Source organism: Catharus ustulatus, chromosome 26 (assembly GCF_009819885.2).
Source record: "Catharus ustulatus isolate bCatUst1 chromosome 26, bCatUst1.pri.v2, whole genome shotgun sequence".
Lineage (NCBI taxonomy): Eukaryota > Metazoa > Chordata > Aves > Passeriformes > Turdidae > Catharus > Catharus ustulatus.
In genome coordinates, this window is record NC_046246.1 from 463,805 (window position 1) to 484,211 (window position 20,407).

General features: G+C 54.4%; 1 protein-coding gene across 4 annotated transcripts in view; it reads left to right on the forward strand.

The window, feature by feature from the left end:
- The first annotated feature begins 446 nt into the window (after nt 1-446).
- The window catches only part of PTPRU (protein tyrosine phosphatase receptor type U), a 57,067-nt gene continuing 37,106 nt past the window's right edge, over nt 447-20,407 (forward strand). For all 4 annotated transcript variants that reach the window (XM_033080557.2, XM_033080558.2, XM_033080559.2 and 1 more), the window contains exons 1-2: nt 447-542; nt 16,883-17,011. In XM_033080557.2, the coding sequence (XP_032936448.1) occupies nt 470-542; nt 16,883-17,011 (202 nt within the window). In that variant the 5' untranslated portion in view covers nt 447-469. The remainder of the gene's footprint in view (nt 543-16,882; nt 17,012-20,407) is intronic.

Genomic DNA, 20,407 nt, shown 5'->3' on the forward strand with positions numbered 1-20,407 from the left:
CCCCAGCACGGGAGAACCTCCTCCTTTAACCGAGCGCCGCCCGCCGCCCCCAGCTCCCGGGACCCCTCCCCACCTCTCCTCTCCGCCGGAACCGGAGAACCTCCCCCACTCCCCTGTAACTCCTGGGACCTCTCCCTCGAACCGGAGAACCCCCCCAACTCCCCTGTAACTCCCGGGACCGCCCCGCCCGCTGCCCGCAAACTTCCCCCGCGGCACCCCCGCGTGTCCGCCAGGGGGCGCCGCCGCCCCGCCCGCCGCTGCCGTTCCCGGTACCGGCGCCCCCCCCCGCGCCCCCCCCGCGGGCGGCGGTGACGTCAGGGCGGGCGCGAGCCGCCGCCGCCGGTATTTGAGGCGCGGGGCGGGCACGAGGCCCCGCTGCGCCCCCGCCGCGCCGGAACCGCGGGCGCGCAGCGGCGGCGGCGGCCACGGCCCCGCCGCCCCCCGCCCGGTCCCCGGCACCGGCCGCACCATGCGGAGCGCCCGGGCGCTGCTGCTCGCCCTCGCCCTACGGGTCTACGCGCTGGACACCGAGACGCCCGCCGGTAGGAACGAAGCGCGGTGTGTGCGCCGGGGAGAGGGGGTCCTGCTCGCTCGGTACGGCTCTGGGGCTCCACCGACCCCGGTGCGCGGAGGGGTCCCGCCCGTCCCGCCGCCACCTGTTCCCGCTGGAGGTCGCCGAACCGCCTCGGGACCCGCGTCCTCTGTGAAACCACCGGGATCCCGCCTCTCTCCCCTCAGGGAACTGGCATGGGGGCTCCTCTCGCCTGCGGGTCCCCCCCACCTCCCCGCCGCACCGGGGGAAGTTTTCCCTGCCGGGGGTACGACGGCTGGGGGATCTCGGCGGCGCCCCCCACCCCGAGGATGCTCCGTCGGGCGCGGCCCCACGGCTCCCTCTCGGGCTCGGAACCGGGGTCGCCGTCCGAGCCCCCCTCCCGCTGCACCCCGGGAGGGAAAACTTCCCCCGGTGGCGGTGGGGAGAGCGCGGGCGAGAGGAGCCCCCCATGCCGGTGCCCGGCGGGATCCCGCTGGTCTCACTGGAGGCCCCGACGGAAGCTGGGGACCCTCCGGTAGGAACAGGTGGCGGCCGCGGCGGCTCCGGTCGCAGACTCCCGGCTCTCGTTGTGCCGCGGGAATACCGGGTTGGTTTTACCGAAATACGATCGATTGATTAGTTTACATATTTTAAATTTTCTCCTCCTCCCCCTGAGCACCCCGGTGTAGAGCCCTCTGTCCCCCGGGACCCCCCAGGCAGGGGCTTGGAAAGGGTTGATGCGGGGGGGCGATGACTAGCTCCCGATCCCTTTGGGAAGCTGGAATGGGGTTGGATGCTGCGGGAAATGGGAATTTGGGGCTCCCGAGGTGCTGGCGGGGGCTGCGAGCGCTTTTTGGGGGGAATGGAGCCATGGGGGAGCAGGGAGTTGGTGCCTCACTCCAAGAGGTCCCTGGTGCTGTCACCTCCAGCTCCTGGGCGATGCTGACCACATTAAAGTGTATTTTTTGCCTAGTTCTTTGGTTTTTTACCTTTAAATCCAAGCTGCTCACCTGCACGCAGTCCCTATGGTGGTGCATTGATTTTGTTTTTTTGGCTAGTGGCATTTCTCCAAAGATTATAGTGACACCCATCAGCAGAAAACAAGCGGTGGCTGACCCGTGCGGTGGGGGATGGATGGGGAGGTGGAGAGACGATGGGTAGGGGGATGTGAAGCCATTGAGGCTCCCCCGGCTCATGCAGGGTGGGAGAAACGGAGAGGGAATGGGTTTGCATTTTGAGAGGGGGAGAGGTTGTGTGCTGGGGGAGCTGCTCTGAGTTTCGGGGCTGAGCAGGGGGTGATGGGGAAACTGAGGCACGGAGCTGGTGGGGGGCTCAGTGATCTGCTGGAGTAAGGGGCCTCTGTCCTCCTGGTTTCAGAACGGGGTTTGGGGTTTGCTGCTCCCCAGCCCTGGTGTGTGGTGCTCTGGTGGCTCTAAGGGCTGAGCTGCTGCAGCCCGTGAGGGGCTGGAGGGGCAGTGGTGGGGATGCACTGGGGACTGGGGGTCTTTGTGGGCAGGGTTCCCTCCTAAGCAAACCCTTTTCCCTCGGTGGGTTCCCCTGGCTGCAGGACGGCGTTGGCGAAGGTCAGGATCGAGCCCGCTCCTGGTGTAAATCAGGAGTGTGTTTGCTGTTTCCCTGGCAGATGCAGAGCAGGCTCAGCTCCGCAGTGGAGCCGAAAGGACTGGATCCAGCTGGAGTTTGAGGGGTCTGTTGCCAGCCCCCCCGCTCCACCTTAGGCTGCTTTTCACCTGGATCTGCTGTTTGCTCCTGCTGATGTGGCTTGGTCGGCTGCGGGGAGGTTGCCCAGCTCATCTCTGGGGCTGCACAGGGCGCAGGGCTGGGAAAAACGTATTTAAGCTATTTACACGTGCTGTGGGCCGCTGGGGAGGACCAGCTGCTTGTCTCGGTGGATATTTTCAGAAGATGGTTTTTTTTAGCCGTGCCTTTGTGAAGAAGGGGCGCGATGTGGTCCCTTCTACAGGTGGGGAAACTGAGGCACAGGGAGGAAGCGGGATGCTCTGGTCGCAGCTCCCCCCATGGCCTTGGGGGACGGGGGTTAGCTCCTTCTGCAGCCTTCAAACTTCTTGTTCATTAAGACTTTGCAGTGAGTGAGCTGTTGCTGGCCCGTTGTGCTTGTCAGAAGGGGACCTGGGTGATGTTGGGAGGCACTGGCTGACCCCCCAAACTGAGCGGTGCGGGGCTCGTGTGGCGTCAGCAGGCTGGGACGGCGACCTGTGCTTGGCACCAGCGGCCTTTTGTCAGCCCCATCTCTCCTCCCTCGGCTCCCTTGCAGCAGGACACGGAGCCTTTTCCTGCTGGAAGCCCGTGGCCAGGAGCCGCCTGGCTCGCAGGGCTCCGCGCTGGGCCCGGGGCAGGACGCTGTGCGGGCTCAGGTGTTTCCTTCCACTTTTTGGCTTCCCTGCCAGGAAAGGTGGATGTGACACTTGGGGACGTGTTGAGGGCATGGTTGGCTCAGTGATGTTTCCCAACCCAAATGATTCCATGGTAAGGTGCACTATGCTTCTCTGTGTTGCACCCTAAGAATTCAGCAATGAGCTGCTCGGGGTCCCAGCCCGTGCTCCCGGTGCTCCTTGGCTGTTTTCCGGCGGTGGGGACACACAACCGCGGTGCTGCGTGGCACTCCTGCCGGAATTATGCGGAAGCTGTTTGCGCTCGGCTCCGACTTCGTTAGCAGCAATTAAACAAAATATTTGGGTTTGCAGCTTCCACTTGGGAGGCTGGGATTGCCAGGGAGCCCTGGACTGGGCTGGTGGCGTCTCCGGAGGCACTCGGATTGCTTGGGGCGGCTGTGGGACGTGGCTGCCGGCTGGGGTCAGGCAGAGGGGACGGGCCCCCCAGGCGTCCCTGTCCCCGCGGGACAGCGCTGGCAGGAGGTGGCACGGGTGACCCTGACCCCGACGCGGCGGCGCTGTCGCGGTCGAGTGAATGGGAACAGCCGAGCAGACGCCGCTCCCGGGGCTGGGATTGGGGTCGGGAGCGGGGCAGCCCCTGCCCGTTAACGGCCACGGGGGTTCGGGAGGTGCTGGCCGAAGGGATGAGCAGGGGATGCTCGGGGAAGGGGGCTCAGGAGCAGGGGTGTTCCCGGATGCTGCGTGTTTCATGCGCTGCGGGTGCTCAGGTGCCCGATGCTGCTCTTCCAGCGCTTTTCCCGGTGTTTGTTTTCCCTCCAGCTGGCTGTCCGTGGACTCTCCCATGTCAAGGCATTTTTATTTTCCCCACCCCGCCTTCACCAAGCACATAAAATGTGCGAGAACGTTACATTTTCCTTGTCAGCTTGTTTCAGGCTGCGTTCCCCCCCACCCTTGCCTGTTCTGCCGTGCTAGAGAAGAAGCTCTTTCTCTTGTTTGCTCCTGCGTGTGTTTTTAATGCCCTGGGAATGCCATGCCCTTTCCCAGAGCGCCCAGACAGTGCAAACACCCTTGAGGCTCCTGCATCGGGATGCTCCGGAAAATCCTGTTGACGTACCCAAGTGTGCCCAGGGCAGAGGTTTCTGGTTCCCGAGCCCTTGGCTCTCCAATGTGTGCAGAGGGACACTCCAGTGTGGTGGATTTTCACCATCCATGAGAGAGCAGCAGAATTTAGGGGGGCTCCAAGTGATGCTGATGATCCTGGATGGTCGTGTCCGTCTGGCTGTGTATCAGCAGCTCCATGCTGGAGCCTGGCAATGCCTGTTTTTCTTCTCCCCATCAAGACTTGCAGTTGCATTTGTTTCATTTTTACCCTTTTCTTCTTGTTCCAAAACTCCTGTTTCATGTTTTTCCTCTGGGTGCCTGGACCTGCCCTAGAGCCCCTGGAACAGGGATGCTGGTGAGTCACCTCCTGGCCTGAAATGCACATTTTTCCCTTTATTATCCAAACTAAGACAAATCAGCCCTTTTTCAACTTCCCTGGGAGCTTTCTCAGAATAAAGCCTATCAGGATGAAGGCCCTGGGGGAGAAGGGACACCCCCTGGAAGACCAAGGCAGGTGGTTGTTGGTGGCTTTAACCCTTGTTGTGGCCGTGTTCCTTGCTGTCTGTTGATGGTGGTTTTTCCCTTGACTGCACCTGGGATGGAGCTTTTCCATCACTTCATCATCCAATCCTTGCTCTGCAGAGGGGCTGGGAGCTCTGAGCACCCCAAAATGCCTCATAACAATCTTTTCCTGGCTGCATTCCCTCTGCAGGGATTTTCTGCTTTTGGGCAGTCATGCGAGGGTTAAGCACGAGGGGCTGGAGGCAGAAGAAGGCAAATCCCTGCTGCATCCCTGGGAGGCAGCACAGGCTCTGGAGAGCATTATCGACATGGCCCTGCCATCTGCCTGCTTAAACCGCCATAAATAAGCTTTTTAATAATCTATTATTAACATGCACTATAATTGTCTTATTAGACATGTCTGGGAACCTTTAGTTACTGTGTGATTTAATGTCAAGATTCCCAAACCTCTTCTCCCCTGTGGCAGCTCAGGATTTGCTTTGCAGCTTTCCTTGGATCCTACTCTCCTATTCCAGCCTGGAGACCCCTCTTTGTACTTGGTGAAACTGAGGCTTTCCCCTCTGGACAAGAAGGATTCCCAACCCAACAATTAATCTGCTGGAGCTAATTGCCTCCTTGTTGGGAGCCTCAAAATAAATAGGTCCTGAAGATGGAGCTTTTCCTTTCTGCCCCAGGTGGTCTGGCAGGAGCTGCTGAAGCTTTTGCCCTTGCTGGGATGGATGTGGGTGGGTGATGGGGTGGGGAAGGGGTGCCTGCCTGAAGCTGCCTGTCTGGAGTGGTCCTGGGGACACAGGATCTGCTTCTCTTTGCCGGGTGAAGTGCGTCTCTGGGGAGTGGCTGTGGAGCTGGCAGGTGTCAGAGGGACTTTCCTGGATGTTCCTGAGCTGTTGCTTTCCAGGCCCTGGGAGTGGCAGGTTGTGTACCCTCTGCCTGGATCAAAAGGCAAAGTCCATCTCTTCCAGCTGCTGGAAGGCGAAGGCAGAGCCTGTGGAGCAGCCCTTTCCCCCTCCCTGCTGCCAGCACTGGGGTCACATGCACTTTGTGGCTGTTATTTTATGTTTTTTTTTTTTTTAAATCAGGAGTGTTGTTCCTGCTTGCTGGGTGGTTGTTGGCTTCATTCCAGCTCATTTCCAGCTGCTTGTGTGCTGCTCCAGGTCCTGCCTGGGTGTCACAGCCCAGGTCTGTGCACTGGTGGGGGGAACATGTTTCCTGCATGTTTAAGGGGTCCAGGCTTTGCACCCCAATTTCTCCCACCTGGAGAGCGAATCCAAGCGTGGGCTGTGGTGAGCCAGGCTGGGGCTGTCCCTGTTTCCTATCCCTGGATGCCTCTGCCAGACCTCAAATTTGGGTGCTGGTGCTCTGCTCGCTGCAGGAGCAAGACAGCAGAATTGCCCTTGTGCCATGGGGTATCAAGGGGTGCAGGGGTTGTTCCTGTAGGTCCCTGGCCCTGGGATGCTGCTTGCTCTGGAGAGGAGGCTGTGCTGCAGTGGGAATGCCAGGAGTGCAATGCTCCTGCAGTTTGGGGCTCAGTGGGGTCTCAGTGTGTCACCTTGACTGTGTGACAGATTCATAGCTGGATGGAGCGTCTTGACTGGTTTTGGCCATAAATTTGTTATTTCCTGACCTTCCTGCCTCCCAAAGTGCTCCAGATGTTGAGGAACAGGAGGAGGGTAAGGGAGAGTGCTTGGCACCCCTTTGGCACCTGGCTGACCCCAGTGTCCTGCAGCAGGGGTGGTGGCCCCAGCTCGGGTGGGAGGCTCTGGGCAGCCCTGCTGCTGAAAGCGGGGCCAGGGATGTGCCTGCCATGCCCCCTGTTGCCTGGGGACCCCACTGCCCACCCAGGGTGGGCCCTGACTGGAAACTGGGAAAGCCCCCATCCCCGATCAGGGATGCAGTGGGAGCAGAATGTTGCACTGCAGCTGCGGGGTGGGAGTATGCTGCAGCTGGAGCAACTTCCTGAATATTTTTGTCATACACAATTTTTTGATGCCTTTTTTTAATTGGGCTTGATAAATACTGGCAAATCACTCGTGACAGGGTGGCTGTGCTGGCACAGCTTCCCCAGCTCCCTGCAGCCTTCCTGGACTGTCAGAGGGTCCTTCCTTGCCTGTTCCAGGGCAGTGCTGGTGTTGGGGAGCCCCAAATTAACGAATAACTGCTTTGACTCTCTGGACTCCCCATTTGGATCCAACCTTTCCTGACATCATTAAGTTAATCAGGATTGTGGCTGAAATGGGGCGGCAGGAGATGCTCTGAAGACAAGGGATGGGGACATTGGTGACATTGACAAATCTTAATGAGGCCACTGTCCCCATGGCCCTGCTCGGGAGACAAGCCCTGGTGACCCCTGGGTGTTCGAGCCTGTCTGCTGCTTTATGCTGGAGGCCTTCAGCCTAATTAGCCCAGTTAGCCGAGCCAAGGCTCTGGTCCAGCAAGAGGACCCTCAGCTGCTGGACATGCTAGCTGGGGCAGGATCCCCAGAGCAGGATGTCACCAGAGGCAAGTCTAGAAGAGGAGATGAATCACTTGCTCTGGCCCAGCTGCTCCCCCAGAGAGAGGGCTTGACTTCAGGGTGCTACCTGAGGGCTCTTCCTGCTGTGTCCTGACAGGAGATGTGGGAATGGCTTTTCTCCGGAGGGGGCAGAACACTGTGGAGGAGGCGAGAGCAGGTGCAGGGATGGACTCCTGCAAACTGCATTCCCTTGCTTGGGTGGATTTGGGGGTGTCTGTGGAGCTGCTGCGGTTTTGGGGGTGCTCTGTAGGACTTCTCAGGATGCAGCCCCATCTCTGTCCTGTGCTGAGTGACCCTGGAGCCTTGGGTTCCTCCAAAGAGGAGGTTCAATGGTAGCAATTTTCAAGACTGGTCAGGAAGTCCAGTCCAGATTCACCCAAGGATGGTGTTTCCTCCAAAGTCCTTCACTGCTGCTTGCAGCCCACCCATGGGAACAAGGACTTGTCACAGCCCCACACACCCTTGGGTCCTCATCCCCTGCCAGCACATTCTGCCTGTTAGCTGACACCCTGGGTAATTAGCTGCATAAATGCTCTTTCCTTAATTACCAAGTACTTCAATATGGTTAATTGAATTAGCAAAGGTGGGTGATCCTGGGCACCCCCTGGCACCTCAAGGTCCTCACTGGGACATCTGGTTCTGTGGTTTTGGTGCCAATGGGGCACCTGCCTCTGCACCCTGTGGAGGTGGGTGCTGGAGCTTTCCAGTATGTTTTTTGGGGAAGGAGCAGCTTGCGAGTGACTTCTGAAGCCCCCGCCAATGCCAGGGCAGACTCTGAACTCTCCTCATGGTGCAGGTTCAGCCACTGCCCTTCTGGGACTCTTCCCAAGGACTCTCTTATTTCTGTTATTATTTCTACTTATTTTTACTGTATTTTCATCTGTCTGCTGAGTGATAATATCCCATTGATTTTTTTTTTCTGCAGCCAGCAACCAGCCTGCTTTCCCTGGATTATAACAATATTAAACTAAAGCAGTGCATCGCCATGTTGGGCTATTTCTCTTTATATCACCTGAACTTTTTATTTAGTCTCTCACCCTCTCTCACTCCTGTGGGGGAGCTGCTGGCTCTGAATGGCATTTCTCTGTGCAAGCGGTCTGTCTCCTCCCTTCCTTCCCATGGAATGGTGGCTGCAGCTTCTCTTGGATGGAAGCTGGGATTTGTCAAGGCAGGATGTGTGCAGGGAGGAGGTGGAAGGTGCTGGGCACTGGGGTTTCACGGTTCTCCCGTGGGGTTGCAGGGTGTTGTGTGCACTTCTGGCACTGGAAGGACTTTTCAGTCATTCCTGCACACTTAGCGTAATCCCAGAGTTTTTGCTGGAATGGGTTGAGGGTGCTGCAGGTCAGGATGGATGGATGTCCAAGCCAGTGTTAACTGGAGTGGCTGAGCCAAATTCATGGACTGATAAACCATGGTAAAACTGGTAAACTGGTAAAAACAAACCTCTCTTTTTTTCTGGGCTTGATTTGTCTTTTCCTTACCGTTGCCTGGCTGAAGGGTGCCTGGCATGGTCCGGCATGTTCCCCAGATCTATGACAGACCCGCTGGGCATAGGGCTCCTTTTCATTCCTCCTGTGAGGTCTCCTGCCTGTAACCTCCCATTCCACAGCAGAGGTTGGGCTGAGTCCCAGTGCTCGTGATGGATGTGCCCACGTCACATGTTGTCACCTTCCAGCCCCACGTCAGTCAGCCCACACTGCTGTTCCTGACTCTGCTGGTGACATGCAAGGAGGAGGAGGATGGTGACCTGGATTTTGCATGGCACTGAGCCTCATTCCTCTTCTCCCCACCATTATCCTGCCTGGTCCTGGCTGGGCTCGGTGGGGATGCTGCAGCCTGGGTGGGGTCTGAGGGCTCTCTGGTTCTGTTCTCTGCCCTGAAATCCATGAATGACCCTCGGAGCTGCCTCCCGAGGCCCTCCCACTGCTGGCACTTGCTCCATCCTAGGAGGATGAGCCTGCCCGCACTGTGCTCCCATATCCATCACTGTGGAGATGTGGGACGTGCTATGGGAGGGGAAACTGGGGCTTCCCCTGTCTTTATCCCCTGCAGAATGAGGTTGATTTGGGAAACTTGGTCTTTCCCATGATTTCTGCAGCTGGTGTTGGGGTCCCCCCAGATGGTGCTGCTGTGTCCTTGGGTAGCTGCTTTTCCTGCCTGAATTCATGCTAAGGGAGCATCTCCATGTCCTCAGGCATCCCCTGAAAGCAGTGTGTGCCCCTCAGGGCTCCCAGTCCTGTTGTGTCTGGATCCCTGAGCATGTGGGGTGGATGGCCCTCAGCAGGGATGAAGGGGACCTGATAGTAATAAAGGAGCCAGAGAGAGAAATGAGCTTTTTTCCCCCTGCCTTTTCCAGTTTTTGATTTGTTCCCATTTTTTTTTCCCCAAGGTGTCGCTCAGCTCCGCAGCCCCTGAGCTGTAATTGCACAGGGAGCGATCGATAACGGCAGGATGGAGGTTTCCAGAGGTTTCCTGCCTTGTTTTTCTTCCCACGGAGTCCAAGAGGCAGCACTGACGACGTTAATTAAGTGATGGTTCATTATTAAAACACTTGTGCTGCGGGTTAGTGGCCTCCTGGCTGTGCAGCTCGAGGGTGTTTTTGTGCTGCTTGAGCTGGGTTTGAGTGATGTTGGTCCTTCCTTGGGAACAGCACTGTCTGGGTCCAGGTGCTGGGCATGAGCAGCCCTTGGATGGGATGTTAAATCCCCACATCCCCTCTGGGCATGGAGCTAAAATCTCCTGGCTTGTGTCCCCTTGCATCTCCAGAGCAGCTGGGGGGGTGCACTCCAGGGAGACATTGCTGGTAGCCACCTGCAGCAGAGTGATGCCCTACCCTGGTCCCGGGAGTCCTGATCCCCCTGGAGCTAAGAGCATGTGGAGCCGCAGTTGGCAGCTGGATTTGCTCCGAGGAAGGATTCTTGTATCCCCCTTTACTTTTAAACGCATTTCCACCACACAGTGATGTATGGCACACTCTATCCTTCCCCAAGCACAAGCCATCCCTGTGGCATTGCAAACTCTGTGGAGTTGTATTTTCCCAGTTGTATTTGCTTCAAAATGCCTGTAACGAATCCAGATTTTCCAATTCCCCCCCCATCCCTGCGGTTCCTCAGAAGCTGCTGGGACTGGGTACTTGCTGCAGGAGGTTTGACAACTCATTGGGGACCTGCAGGTAAAAGCCATAGAGAGTCTTTACTAGTCAAAAAAAAGAAAAAAAGGAAGGAAAAAAAAAGGATAAAAGGAGATTTGTCTTCTGTAGCTGCTGGCAGATGGATATTGTTCTCTAGTCCTGCGTGTTCCAAACACTGAGGTTATCAGGCATAAGTGACTTATTATGCAAATCCTCCGTCTTAATATCTGGCTGCTCTCTCCCTGGAATTGCATTGGCCAAACCCCACGCGTTCCTGGAGCTGCTAATGTTTACACATTAGCTTCTCTGGCTAATATACAAGGCTTCAAGTTGCAAATTGATGTTTCTTACAGCTGAACAAATTATTTTTCTATTATATACAATATTTAAAATTATTTGGAGAACCAAAACAAACTACTGGTGTGAATTCTAATGGTGCTGCTTTCCATATTCTTCCAATCAGCTTTTATTGGGGCTGAGAAATCAGTGATATTTCTCTTAAAAGTTTCTCTTTGGCAGAAGTGGGGAGCAGAAGGGCAGGGAAGGGGTTTGTCGTCATCTCTGGGCAGTGATGCACAGAAACACTTTCAGTGTTTCTGCATGTGCCAAGTTCAGCTGCGGAGAGATCCAGCTCGCCATGGCCTGGGCTGGAAGAGGTTCTCCCAGTGAACTCCTGAGGTGTTTGGGCTTGGCCATGGAACTGTTGGTGTACCCGATGTGGTGGGGGGATCCCTGTCAGTGTGAGATGTTGGAGTGTTGCCACACAGGACCCTCTCTCTGTTGAGATTTTCCCACTGAGCTGGATTCCTCAGTACCAAACAGCCCTGGGAGTGTGAGCCCCCTGCAGATGGAAATGATTCTGGCTCCCTTAACCTTGCCCTGGAGCCTGTGGAGTGCTGTGTACAGGATCTCACTGGCTGAGAAGTGCATCTAATTTTAGACAAGTTGCAGAATGTGCTCCCTGTCCCCCATGTCTGCTGGCACCTGGAGGGAAGCAACTCCCAGCGTTTCCTTCCTGGGGCACGTTCCTGTAGGAGTGTGCCAAGGAAAGCACCTTTAAATAGCAGCTGTGATCTGGGAGGTGGAAGGCTGGCTCTGCTCCGGGGATGCTGGGGAAGGGATGGCACCTTGCCGGGATCTGCTGGAACTGCAGTTCTGTATCCCAGCAAACCCAGCTCCCTGGGCTTTCTGCCATCCCTGGGGTGATCCCGAGCTCCCAGTGTTCTGGGACTTAACCAGATCCCCTCTGTGCCTCACTTTCCTCATTTACAGCAGCTTGTTGACCATTTTACCCTGCGTAAAGCGCTTCATCCTTTGGTGCAGACAAAGAGTGTCTTCCTCACGTGTGTAAGAGGAGAGGTCATGGGTGTGATAGTTTGGGGGTGTACAACTGCGAAGCCTCTGGCTCCATACCTTCTCCTGGGAGGCAGTGAGAACTCTGGATTTGATGGAAGGAGAGCTCTGCTCACCCCCTGCCACATCTCAGTGTGGTCATATGACGGTTTCACTCTGCAGGGTGTTTGCACTTGGCTACCAGGGCACTGTGTCGTATGTCCTGTGGGTACCTGAATCCTCTCCATTTCCTGCTGAGAATTACAGTAATTTCACGATTATAAAGCCGCACCTGATTATAAGCTGCACTTCTGGGTGTCAGCAACTTTTTGTTCTTTGTCCATACATCAGCCACACCTGATTATAAGCCGCACATTACAATACAGAGTGTGATAAAAGGTATTTATTCTATCACCATCTATTGAGGGTGGGGGCACTGATCCTTATCTGCATGGGAGATATTCTGCTAATGGGCATCCATTGAAACCAAGTGGGGCATTGTTCTTTATCTTTTCACAACCCATCCTTCCTCCAGCCAGTCATTTTCTGCTAATGGCCATTGAGTCCCACTGTGTGACTGATAAAATTACTGCATCCCATTGGGAGTTGCTGCAGCCAGGGGAAAGAGCCCAACATTTCTTACCAAGATAAAACAGAGGGTTTGGGACACTAAGGGAGCCCTTTCTCCACTGGACTCCAGAGGAAAACCGGATTTCTCCACATCACCACTGGACCACTGGAGGGAAACTGCACCTTGTACAGGAGCACTGCTCCAACTGAATCACATCTGTCACTGCAAGAGGACTGCAGCCACCATTTAATGGGACTGCTACCAACACCCTGGCTGACGGGGTGTCAGGTTGTACTCTGACTTTGTCAGGGTTTGGGGTTTGTTTCTTTGTAGTGCTGTATTTCTATTTTAATTTCCCCAGTAAAGAACTGTTATTCCTAATTCCCATATTTTTGCCTGAAAGCCCCTTGATTTCAAAATTATAATAATTTGGAGGGAGGGGGTTTACATTCTCCATTTCAAAGAGAAGCTCCTGCCTTTCTCAGCAGACACCTGTCCTCCAAACTAAAACAGCAACTTTTTGTTCTTTGTCCATATATAAGCTGCACCTGATCATAAGCCGCACTTTGGGTTCGGACCAAAATTTTAGTCAAAATGGTGCGGCTTATAATCGTGAAATTACCGTACTTGGGGTGGAGGACTGGAGCTGCTGGAAAAGGCCAGGGATAAAAAATTTATTTTGATTCTGAAAGGAGACCAGTGTTATCCCCCCTGGCTGGTTCCTGTGCCATGGGGTGCTGTGGCTTTTGCTCCCAAGAGGCTGCAGAGATAACCGTGGGGCTGATCCAGTCTTGGCTAAGCCAGGGGAGGAGCAAAAAGGGCTTTTTCCTGTTGGGACTGGGTGTCATGGGTGGCTGCACTGTATTTTGTAGGTCTGGGGAAACAGCACTTGCTGAAGTTTTGGTATGAGCCCATTTTTCATGAGGCCTGTCCCCATTTTGGGACTTTATTGGTGTCCCATTCCCATCAGATGATACCGCAGAGGGTCTTGGGTGGGGGAGAGCACAATCCTGCCATCCTGGATGGTTCCGGGCTGTGATTCCAGTCCTGCCATCCCAGACGGTGCTGGGCTGTGATCCCAATCCTGCCATCCTGGATGGTGCCAGGCTGTGATCCCAATCCTGCCATTCCAGATGTTGCTGGGCTGGGATCCCAATCCTGCTATTCCAGATGTTGCTGAGCTGTAATCCCAATCCTGCCATCTTGGATGGTGCTGGGCTGTGATCCCAATCCTGGATGGTTGCTGGGCTGGGCTGCCCTTTGGCACAGGAGCCTTCTCAAGGCTGCTCGATAAAAGGCAAGAGAAGCCATGGATCATGTCCCCTGGTGCAGGAGGTTAAACAGGAAAAGTCTGAGTGTGTAATTAACTTGCAAGCGAGAGCAGTGTAGACTGTGGATGAAAGAGCGCGGGCTGGGCTGTGAGCAGGCAGCTAGGTTCCTTGGTGGCCACGGAGAATTAATTAGATACCATCCTTTGTACTTGGCTGTTTGGTCTTTCTTTTCCTCCTTATTCTTTGTGAATGGCTAGCTAGTCCTTCCCCAGATTTCCTCCTCTCCATCCCTGTAGAGGGGGATGCTGAGTGGCAGTGGTGCCCTTCTCCCTGGTGAATCCATTAAGCCACCTCCTTTTCTTTCTTTTTAAGGAAATTTAGTCCATCGGGGTTTTAACCCTCTTATTGATGCCCACGCTTCTGCTCCCTCAGCATGCCCTGCTGCTGCACTGGTACCTGGGAGGATGCTGAGCCTGCTGCCAGGCTCCCTGATAAACCCCTCAAGCCACCCGTTTTGGTTTTCTTTGTAGCAATTTTGCTTCATCTCGTGTTTAACCTCTACACTGGTGCCTGTCCTTCTGTTCCCTTATGCCTGAGCACATGGTGGATCCTTGGAGGTGGCAGCAGTACCTGGAGGAGGCTGAGCAGCACAGGTCTCCATCTCCCTAGCAAATCTCTCAAACCACTTTTTTTTTTTTCTTTCTTTTAAAAAATATTCTGGTCCATCTGGTGTTAAATGCCTGTGTTGGTGCTCATCCCTCTCTCCCCTTTGCCCAGGAACACTGTGATGCTCTGGGTGTTTTGTGCGGGTTGTTCATCCTTGGTACGGGCTGCCTCTCTTTCTGTCCATGACACAGGCTCTGTGTTTGGGGTGATTGGGCAGCTTTGGGGTGTTCAGGTTGTGTCTCAGACACATCTTACCCCAGGGGCAGACCCCCAGCTCCCTGCAGTATTTTTAGCTGCTGTTGCGTTGGGATCTCACTTCCCGTGCTCTCTGCCTTCACCTCTGTGCCTGTAGCTGCTGTCACCGTGGCCTGGAGCCAGCTCTGGGAGCTGGGGGCTCCTTGGTTAGCTTTCAGGGTGTATCCATACCCAGAGCAGTCTCACCCAGCTCCCACAGTCCCTGTCCTGCTGCCCTTGGGATGGAATAACTCTCCCACTGCTGCAGATGGATGTTTTGGATTGCAGCCTCTCTGCCTTCCTCTGACTTTCCACAGCTGCTGGAGCACCTCCAACCACCTCCTGTGGAGTTGGGCTGTTGGCATTTAATTGCTCAGGTGTTAATTTTTATGCCCTTAATCTTGTGACGAAGAGGGAGAACCTGCTGGAGGTTGAACTTCTCCCAGCCCTGTCCTTGGCTGGGGAGAGATAGTGCAGGAAGCATCCCATAACTCTTGGAAACCAAGGCTCTGTGAAACCCTTTGGCTTTTTTCCCTGTGTGTACAAATCATGGACAAATTAGTCAGGGAAATGGAGTGGCCAGTGGAACTGCCTTCATGTTGTGCTGTGGATAGGAGGGAAGGCTCGCGTCGAGAAAAGCCATGGCAATAAACCTGTCTGCGGAGGGAGATGGATCAGCTTGGCCAGCACAATATCTGCTCTGTAATTGCGTTTTAAACTTCTGGAGCCCAGGCATCATTTCGTGGGTGGCCGAGGATGCAGCTTTGGGGTGATGGAGCTGTGGGTTGGTGGCAGTGGCTGCACTGGGGGTGGCCGCAGGATTTGGGTGGGGAGGCTGCAGTCCAGGACGAGGGGGAGGGTACATATCTCGTGATGTTTTCAGTGGCTGGGGTGAAGGAATCACTTTTCCCCAGGAGCCTGAAACGTTGTTTGTCTCGGCTCTGGTTTCTCAGGCCAAAAAAAATCCCCAAGAACAAATTTCTGCCTCCCAGAATATCCTGCTCTGCAGATCTTGGAAAGAAACACTTGGGCTTTTTTTTCTTTTAAATCACTTGGCACTTAGTCTCTGACACTGTTTTATTTTGAAATTTATTTTATTTTTCTTCCTTCCTGGAAAATTTTGACAGATTTGTGCTTTTCCTCCCGTTAGAAAGTGCAGCCAAGTTCCAGACTCTAAAATCTGACACGTCTCGTGGTGAGAGCTGAGGACCAGGGGCTGTGGTGCGGGGGCACATCCGCACGTGGGCTGGGCAGACGCTCCATTTCGGGAAGGGCTTTAAGAAAGCTGTGATGTCTCAGTGCCTCCAGACATATGAATAGGAGAGAATTTGCTTACACTTTTTTAAAAAGAAGTTTCTTATGTCTCTGAGAGGAAAAAACAGTTGGTGACGGAGCTGGAATGTGCGCTCGTGCTTTAAAAAATGAGTGCAAAGGGGTGAAAAAAGCCACAACTGTCTTCTTACATATGAAGTAGTTGGGAATTGAAATTTCCTGGGCATCCTATGGGCTTTTTTCCCAGTGTTTGGACTTGTGTTTGACTAAGTGTTGCATCCAAGCATCCCTGAGCACAGGGAAGCACAACCCATGCCGACAGCAATGCCATTAACTGCCAAATCCCCAGGTGGCAGGGGGAATTACTGATGTAATTTGGGATAAAATGGGAAGAAAACAGCAGAAATAATCCCTTGGCCCAGCTCTGTTTTCCTGCCGGCCCATTAGGGGATATTTGCCTTTGTTCATTCCGCTTGCTCAGGGCTTCCTGGGGCCCCTCGTCAGCCGGCCGTTAATTAGCGCAGTGCTCTGGTCCCTGTAATCGTGGGTTTAATGGGACAATGGGGCAGTGTGAACCAACCAGCCCCCGGCGGCCCCATGGCAAAGCTGCCCGAGCCCCAGGGGTGGATGGATGGGGGAGCTGGAAAATGGGAGTGGACTGGGAGGTGGGGTGATGGGAGGGGGCTGGATGTGGGATGGGGAGGCTCTTTCTGTGTCACCTCCCGTGGGAACAAGTGGCTTTTTGGCATCTGGTCCACTGCTCCGTGCTCAGTCCGTGCTCATGCTGTGGAGCAGGGAGGTGCGGTGTAAACACCCTCAGACCCCCAGGAGATAAATCTGTAATAAAATAGACCTGCCAAAAGGACTCAGCAGTGCCAAGGGCCACTCAGGGCTGCCTTCAGGGGAGTGGGAGGTCCTGGCTCAGAACTGCCATGCACCAGGCCATGGAGAGACCCCCCCAGGAGCCCAATCTGCAGGTGGAGGGTTGGGGTCAAGGCACGAATTTTGTGTGGCCACCACAGCCAAGTGCTGTTTCTTGAGGGGAAGCCCCTTGTGTTCCCTTGGGAAGCAAAGCTGGGAGCTGCATCCTGCTGCTGAAGCCCCTCTGGGACCTGACACCTGCCAGCTCACATCAGTGGTGGAGCTGCACAGGAACCCTGGGGCCCTGGCAGCACCCAGGACCTGAGCCCTGCTCATGGTGCCCTTGGGGAATGCCTGGAGTGCCCCAGCATGTCCTGGTGGGGCATTCCAGGGGCACCACACAATTCCTGGTGGGGCAGTCTAGGGCCATCACACTGTCCTGGTGGTATTTTGGGGTGGGGGCTGCTACTCTGGGAGCTCAGGCGCTGACGAGTCTGTCCCCACAGCTGGCTGCACCTTCGAGGAGGACAGTGACCCCAACCAATGTGAGTACAGCCAGGGTGAGGACGATGACTTTGACTGGGAGCTCATCCGCAGTTACCTGATGCCTCACCTGACACCTGACCTGCCTCACGGTGAGTCCTGGCGTCCCTGTGTCTCTGGGAGCCTCTGTCCCTACCCCACCTCTGTGTCCTGTACCCCAGGGCTGGACTATGTGGCTCCTCATGGTTTAATTCCTGCAATGTTTTAGGCTTGGCTTCTCCCTGGTTCTGTGGGAAATGGGGGAAAAAACATTTCTGGCCTTTTCAAGTGTGGGGAAGGGCTTGTGAGTTGGAGTCATCTCCAAAATCTTGGGAATGGTAAGGAAGAGAATAAAAATAGACTTTTAAAAAAATCTCATTGATTTTAAATAGTATTTTGTTGTTTTCTGGGTCCATGTCCTCTCTGGTGGCCAGGCTGGGGGAGCAGAGCCAGCTAGGCAGCTGTGAGGAGCTCCCCTCTCCACGAGGATGGTGTGGGCACCATGCCTGAGTGCATCTGGGGGCTTTGCTCACTCTCTGCTCCAAACTCTGTCCTGCTGTGATCCCCTTGAGTCGTCCCTGAACCCATTTGCTCAGTGGGGTTCACTGGACATGGGATGCTCCTTGTTTTTGGGACTGCTGGCTCCTGCCTGATCCTGAAGGCCAAGTCCTGTGCTGAGGATGGGCAGGAAGACAGGAGAGCTGGTTTACAGCTCAACAGTAAAAATAACCTTTTTTGTTTATTAAAATATTACCTGCTTTATAGGTAACTCTTTACTGTTCCATCAACCTGCCTCCAGCTGTTTATCTTGTGTCTTGTTTGTGCCAGGGCTCCACTAATTCTATTCTGCCATTACGTTTCCCCATCACCTTTGCCTTCCATCCTGTCCCTCTTGGCATGTGCTGGGTGAGGGCAAACAACCCTCAGGGATCTGCTGACAGATCCCTGCTCCTTCCTTGATGATTTTTCCAAGTAACTGCTTTAAACTGAACTATCCTAATTGGTGTGTGTCCAGGGAGGGGTTTCCTGGGGAAAGCAGAGCTGGGAGTTGAGGTGGCTCATGATGGAATCTGAAACCTGTAATTAGTTGAGTTTCCTGCTCAATATTCAGCTGTAATTTAAAATCTGCAGTGAACTGCCTGAGTTTAAAGCCTGGGGGCTTGCAGGGGGGGCTGGAGGGTGGGGTGGAATGGGGTTGCTCTCCCTACTCGAGGAACAAAGAGGTTAAGGGATAAACTCCAGGACTGATGGGGAAGTAGATGTGACATCTCAGGTTTGATGGTGTGAGCATTGCAGTGTCACCCTGGGAAGAGGATGCTGGTAAGACCAGGTAGATGGTCTTGATCATGGGGTACCAGGGGGTGCAGAGACCCCGTTTTTGGGTGGTTTTACCCTTTTTGGGATGGGGAGCTGTGAGACTCCTGCAGCCCCATCATCCCCTCGGTCCTTGCAGCAGCTCAGGGGATCAAAGGGATTTCACAGCGCCAGGGCCTCTCCAAGGAGCACTTTCCAAAGAGTCTCGTGGTTTCAGATTAAAATGAGTTTTTATTGGAGATCAGCCAATTTCAAGGAGTGTAGGATTTATTGCAGTGAGTGCTGGCTCCTGGCCACCTGCTGCTACCTTTCCATCCCGCTCTCTTCTTGCTTTCTTGTTTGGTTTGGGGTTTTTTTCCCCCCTTCTCTTGACTTGTCTCTTTTTCACCTAAAGATGACAGATGGGTCTCTCCCACATTGCAATCGTGATTATTGGGTTTTTTTCATTTCTTTATTGTTCCTTTTTTAAAGGAGCAGCTGCAGGGAGCTGGATAAGGCAGGTACAAGCCTACAATCCCAGACTAACTTGAGTTGGAAGGGACCTTAAAATTCTTCCAGTTCCACTCCCAGCAGGGACACCTTCTACTATCCCAGGGTGCTCCAAGCCCTGCCCAGCCTGGCCTTTGACACTGCCCCTCCCCACACTCCCAGGGAAAATTCCTTCCCAATATCCCATCCAGCCCTGTCCTATGGCAGTAGGAAGCCATTCCCTGTGTCCTGTCCCTCCATGCCTTGTCCTAAGTTCCTCTCCAGCTCTCCTGGAGTCTCTTTTGGCACTGAAAGGGACTCTGAGGTCCCTCACTCAAAATATTAAGATGACATATTTGTGGGTGGGTTTTTTCCTCAAATGTGCTTTTTCCTAGATTTTCCTTCACTGACATTAGGGAAACCCCCTGTACATCGGAGCTGCTGTTTCCCTGCACAACCCTGTCCCTGAGCTGTTGTCCCCACTTGGAAGAGCTCAGTTGTCTCCCCATCCCATCCAAGGACTTGCTCCTTCAGCTCTGAGCTCCAGCACTGCTTCCCAATCAGATCCTGCTGCACATCCATAAAACCCTTGGACCACGAAGCCTGATTGCTCCCATGGGAATTGCTGCAGTGTGTCCAAGGACGCCGTGGTGGTGGGAGATCAGCCCTTGGTTCTAGGGCTGCTCTGGGAGATGCTCAGCAGAAATGGGGAGTGGTTCCCCGATTCCTGTGCCGGCTCTGACATGGAGAAGGATTCGGCACATGTCAGCTTCTCTTCCAGCGGGATTTCCTGGAGACAGATGCTGCAGTGCTCAGACCTGGTCCCCTGGCACCTCTTGTCTGGCAGTGCCGCCCTCTCCCTGTCATCCTGCCTGCCTTCCCTGCCTTCTAATAGCTCTTGGAAGTTTTTTTAAATTTATTTTTATCTCTCGGTGATTTTGTAGGAGGAAAAACTCATTGAGACAGGGAAGCAGAGGGAATGGGTTCTTCCTCCTTTTCTTGCGGGGCTGTTTGGGATTTTCCTGGCGGGATACAGTGGCAGGCAGGACCCTTGGGATGGGCAGCATGATAGCAAGAGCTGCCCCTTCCCTCCCTGGGCAAGCAGGGCTTCAAATGGTCTTGGACATTTGGACATGGTCTTGGACAGGGATGGGGCAGCCACAGCTTCTCTGGGCACCCTGTGCCAGGGCCTCCCCATCCTCACATGAAACAATTCTTTCCCAATATCCCATCCAACCCTACCCTCTGGCAGTTTGAAGTATCTGTGCTTCTCTTATATTTATAAAAGAAACCCAACCCACACCCTGGGCTTCAGGCTCATGCCAGATATTTACAGCAGAGGAGGATAAAATTAGCACAAAAGCAAGAGGTTGGAACCTGCTCTTTCCAATGCTGCTTTTTCCAACACCAGGAAGAAAATTAAGAGGGGAAACAGTGTGTGTGGGAAGCCCTGCCCGATGAGGGATGCTCAGGTACATCCCTGCTCCCAAGTGACCTTATGGGCATTCTCTTGTCTTTTAAAATAACCCATCAATGGTTTAATTTTAGTCTTGGCCTCTTTATTTTGGTCCTGTGGCTTTTTGTTTGTAAAGGGAGGGCAGAGGAAGGGGCTCTGTTTGTTAACGAGAGCCCATTTGTTAATGAGGTGGCTTTTGGGAGATGTCCCCTGGCATGGGGTGGGTCAATGGTCTCTCTCCACTCTGCTGTTGCCTGGACCAAATGGGGCT